Source organism: Ziziphus jujuba, chromosome 1 (assembly GCF_031755915.1).
Source record: "Ziziphus jujuba cultivar Dongzao chromosome 1, ASM3175591v1".
Lineage (NCBI taxonomy): Eukaryota > Viridiplantae > Streptophyta > Magnoliopsida > Rosales > Rhamnaceae > Ziziphus > Ziziphus jujuba.
Window position 1 is genome coordinate 28,096,187 of NC_083379.1, and position 4,832 is coordinate 28,101,018.

General features: G+C 29.1%; 1 protein-coding gene across 1 annotated transcript; it reads left to right on the top strand.

Moving 5' to 3' along the window:
- The first annotated feature begins 555 nt into the window (after positions 1-555).
- On the top strand, positions 556-4,446 carry LOC107425741 (gamma-glutamyl peptidase 5). Its single transcript, XM_048470501.2, has 3 exons — positions 556-1,089; positions 3,639-3,971; positions 4,173-4,446. Exons 1-3 carry the CDS (start codon positions 760-762, stop codon positions 4,269-4,271), a joined length of 762 nt encoding a protein of 253 aa, XP_048326458.1. The 5' UTR covers positions 556-759; the 3' UTR covers positions 4,272-4,446.
- Positions 4,447-4,832: the final 386 nt, after the last annotated feature.

Here is a 4,832-nt window from a genome sequence, read left to right on the forward strand (position 1 = left end):
TTAATAAAATGTGCATTTCATTCCCCTTTCGTTTTCACCAATCAAAAAACATGTCAAGGAAATGAGAATGAGTAAAACAACAAATAAAAAGCATAGAAGAGGATAACCATGGAATGGAAGAACATAGAAGAGGCTGGTATTCGAATCCAAAACTTCAAAAATCGGTGAGAACGCGTCTTTATTGTGCGTGTAGCTATGTACTATAGTAAAACTCATGATAATTGATTAGACTTTATAATATTTTTTTTAAAAAGTCAAAATAATTCCCATTCTTCAGATATATCACGGATCGTTAAAACGTGCGTGAATCTAATGCAATCAGATAGGTATGCACGTGAATAATAAGTTCCTTATTGCGAGCAGACACCCCGTTAATATCTCAATAGAAACAAATAATAACAAATAATACTAATCGTACATCAGTGTCCGTTTGAAATTTTTGGCCCACCTGTGGATAACCCACTTCAGTGTTTGCTTAGTGGACTCCATTTAATAATATAAATAATTTCAAAAATCCTATACGCATGGAAATTTCCATATCCACCTACCAACGATTCCATTTGTCCTAATCTTCCCTCTATATATATATATAGCTATTTGCTTCAATATTTCCATCCTCCAAAACCCAGTTCCCATTTCTCCTTCCTTAATGACTGTGTTCCATAAATTAGCCACATTTTTTTTTTTTTTAAGAAAAAAGAATTACCTCCAATTTAAGCACAGTAAAAATTAGAAGCTTTTTCTGGTTTGTGTTTGAGGATGAAGGTTGAAGAAGTTAGTCAGCATGAGCGAAGATATGCACTTTTTCTAGCAGCGAGGGATTCTGAGTATGTTAAGAAAATGTACGGAGGCTACTTTAATGTATTTGTTGCAGCTTTTGGGAAAGAAGGAGATAGGTGGGACTTGTTTAGAGTTGTAGAAGGAGAGTTTCCCGACATGGATGAGTTAGCAAACTATGATGGCTTTGTGATCACTGGCAGTCCATATGACGCTTATGGAAATGACTTATGGATTATCAAGCTTTGCTTTCTGTTGCAGACATTGGATTCCATGGGTAAGAAAGTCCTTGGAATATGCTTTGGTCACCAGGTAACTTAATTTTTCTCATATAATATATAGAAATTCTCTTGTCCATGGTCTTGACATGCACTGATACGTGCCTATTAGCACATGTAACGCTTGGTTTGATATTGTTGTAGTTTCTACAAAAATGAATTTTGGAAAAGAATCATTTAGTGTTTAATAAATTAATATCTTATAATTGCTGTATAATTCTAAATAATTATTTAATTATTTGGTAAATAATAATATTTAATTACTGTAAGTGATATAATGGTTTAAAATGACATTGATTATTATTATTATCAACTTCATAAAGATATTATTATTTTTCCTATTATATATGATATATGTTAGTAAATATTTAACACTGTATTATTTTATTAATCATTATATGACTATATTAAAGCGAATATATATATAACTTATGAAAACTCATTGTTTATATAATTGCAAATTTAAAAGAACAATGGTCCATGCGAATATATATTTATATGGGAAGCATTTTCTATTAAAAAGCTTTTGAAAAAAAAAAAATGGACCCTCAATTAATATAATATAATTGTATTATTTACTTTTTAAAATATCCAAATAATTTACTGCTGTTTTTAAACAATATATTTCTCTCTCTCCCAATTTAATTTTTATCTGTCCTAATAAAAAACCTACCAGTCTCTCGCCTTATCCCCAATTATCTCATGCAAAAAAAATATTCTGCATTTTTTTTTTTTCAAATACGAAGGGGACTGCTTTTTTCATAAACGTCTCTTCTGTTATAAGTTCTTTTTTCTTTTTTACTTCTTTTCTGTTTCTTTCTTTTGATAAAATTCTAATTATATCTAATAAGATATAACATCTTTATAAATAAAAGGAAAAAGTGATCAAAATTCTTTTTCTTTCATCTAAGCTGTAACCTTTTTATGATATTTTTATTTTTCCATATTGATGTAGAATTTTCTTCGGATAAAATATTGGTAGAATTTGATGGTGTAGTGCCAAAAATTATTGTATATTTACTACAAATTCAGTATTTGGGTTTATGACTATCCTGGAAAAGCAGCGTTTATATATCATACATATATATTTGTTATTTAGATGATTTATCAATGTAATTAAAATGAGTTCATGATCATTTTGTTAGCATTTATATATCATATATTTGATTTATTTGATGAAAGGTTGCCTTGTTAGCATTTGAGATAGCCAGCAAAGAGGGACCCTACACTTGGGGTACCACTCTGGACGCATAATTTATTTCATATGGTTTGTGGATCTAATCACCAAAAAAATTTCATACATATTTACTTTCATAGCGTTGATCAGGAAGATTTGTCTCTTTTTATAGACGCTTAGAATTTTATTTGAAGAGAGAAAAAGAAAGAGGAAAAAAAAAAAATTATAACGGTAGTCCACTTCGTATTTGAAGGAAAAAAGTATAATAGGTTTCTTGCATGAGATAATTAGAAATAAGGAGAGACATAGGCCCTATTTGATGGGGATTTTGAGGCTCAAAAACTGTTTCTAAAAATGTTTGGATAATTTTCAATAAGTATTTCTGACCTCCATTAACACTTTCAGCTAAAGTCAATAGAAAATAGCTTCCTTATGAAGTGCTTATGCAATAGCAAAAGCAAAAGTAAAAAGCAAAAGTAAAAGCTATGCCAAATAGGCCATAGTTAAGGCATAATTATAATATAGAAAAATTAAATTAAGATAGAAAAATATTATTAAAGAGAGCATTAAATTATTTAGATAGAGGTAAAAAGGTGTTTCGGTATTGGTATAAGAAATTCAAGGGTTTTTTAAAAGGCAAACATACACAGTTAGATTATATTAATAAGGCTCCATGTTTTTTTAAAAGGGCTTTGTCAAAAAGCTTTAGTATAGGAGATGCTCTTTTATATATATGTAGTACCAATTAGTCTAGGATAAGAATGACATCAACTTTATTAAGAAAGGTTAAAATATATATTAACTATAGGTAATTAAAGAAACTAAAATTAGAATTTCGAAAGCTAGCATGTTGCTATTTTTCAAAATTAACTTCTAAAGGAATATTATATAATTAGAATTTTTTTAATTTATCAAACACAAAAAATAATTTTTTATTCTTTGATAAATCATTTTAAAGCTTATAAAGTAATCCCAAATGAGTTGAACAACAGGCGCTTGTAAGCATGCAAACTCCAAAATCTTGAATAAAGCTTGTCTATATGTATGTGGGAGAATTCTTATATCAAGACGTCCTGATTATTTTATTATCATAACCTCGTTTTTCGGCCTTTGAATTACTTTCAAAGGTTAAGATATAAACATATTTCAAAGGTTTAAAGTGAAATTAGATAGGATTCATTTTGCACTTTTAGAATTTTGGTACATCATCAAAATGGTTTAAACCACAAAGACAACTTTAAATTTTTGCCCTTAAATTAATCAAAGGATTAATGATAAAAATTCTGATGGTTTTTCCATTAAGATGTTCTAAGAAGAGACTGATTATATATATATATATATATATATACAATAATTAAAAGTTTTGATCGGATAGTTTTATATTTATATAAACATATGTTATACAGGTTTTATGCAAAGCATTGGGAGGAAAGGTTGGGAGGGCTTCCAGTGGCTGGGATATTGGAGTGACGAAGGTGAAGATTGTGGAAGACTTGCCTCCATGCAGCTTTCTTAATGAAAGGGAGGAAATCCCATCTTCACTTTCTATTATTGAATGCCACCAAGATGAGGTTTGGGATGTCCCTTTGGGTGCTGAGGTTATTGCATTTTCAGAGAAAACTGGTGTAGAAATGTTCACCATTGGAGACCACATACTGGGTATTCAAGGTCATCCTGAGTACTCCAAAGACATTCTTTATAATTTGATCGAACGTCTCGCTAACAACGGCTCCATAAAGGTACAAATATAACCATTTGATTTCTTTTTAATTTGATGATCCATTTACCAAATGTTTGAACTTGATATATATAAATATATAAATACATACATATATATATATATATATTTATATATTTATATACATATGTGATGGATAATGTATAAGTTTTGATGAATTATAATTCGTTTTTTATTATAATTTGGAAACTGACAATTACAGAGAAGTTTTGCCGAAACTGTGAGGTGTGAATTGCAAGTAGCTGAACCAGATACGAAAGGTTGGGAAAAGATATGTAGAAATTTTCTCAACGGAAGATAGAGAGAGAGAGAGAGAGAGAGAGAGAGAGAGAGAGAGATTCAAAAACTCTATTAAATTGGATGCATTTGGTGGTTTCAAACTTTTTAATCAATATGTAATATGATGGAGACTAAACCACAAAACATGTGGTTAATTAGCAACACTCAGAAATATTTACAATAATTTTTCTTCCAAATTGGTATTTCGAATCCAACCTCTTGTATGTAGATTTGAATATCTTACTAATTGAACCTACATTAATACAAACATATGCTGAAATAGATCAATGAATAACAAAATTCTCAAGTTAGGAAATGGAATGTTTTGTATATGTTGAACTAGATCAATGAAAACAATATTCTCTAATGAAGAAATGGAAAGTCATAGGTTTTTCTTCTTTTTATCAAAAAAAAAAAAAAAAAAACATAATTAATTATGTTTATTGGTTTCCACATATAATAAGAAAAGGAATGGACATGAGATCAAGTTGTATGGAGATGCACAAAAAATTTATTAAACCGACCAAATCAACCAATCCAACATAATTCGATTGGTTCGGTTGATATTTTTGAAAATAACATT

Bases quoted from the DNA above. Each gene is read 5' to 3' on its own strand.
- LOC107425741 (XM_048470501.2), top strand. From the start codon at position 760: ATGAAGGTTGAAGAAGTTAGTCAGCATGAGCGAAGATATGCACTTTTT. The intron at 1,090-3,638 runs GTAACTTAATTT...TATGTTATACAG, and splicing joins GAATATGCTTTGGTCACCAG to GTTTTATGCAAAGCATTGGG. The intron at 3,972-4,172 runs GTACAAATATAA...TGACAATTACAG, and splicing joins CTAACAACGGCTCCATAAAG to AGAAGTTTTGCCGAAACTGT.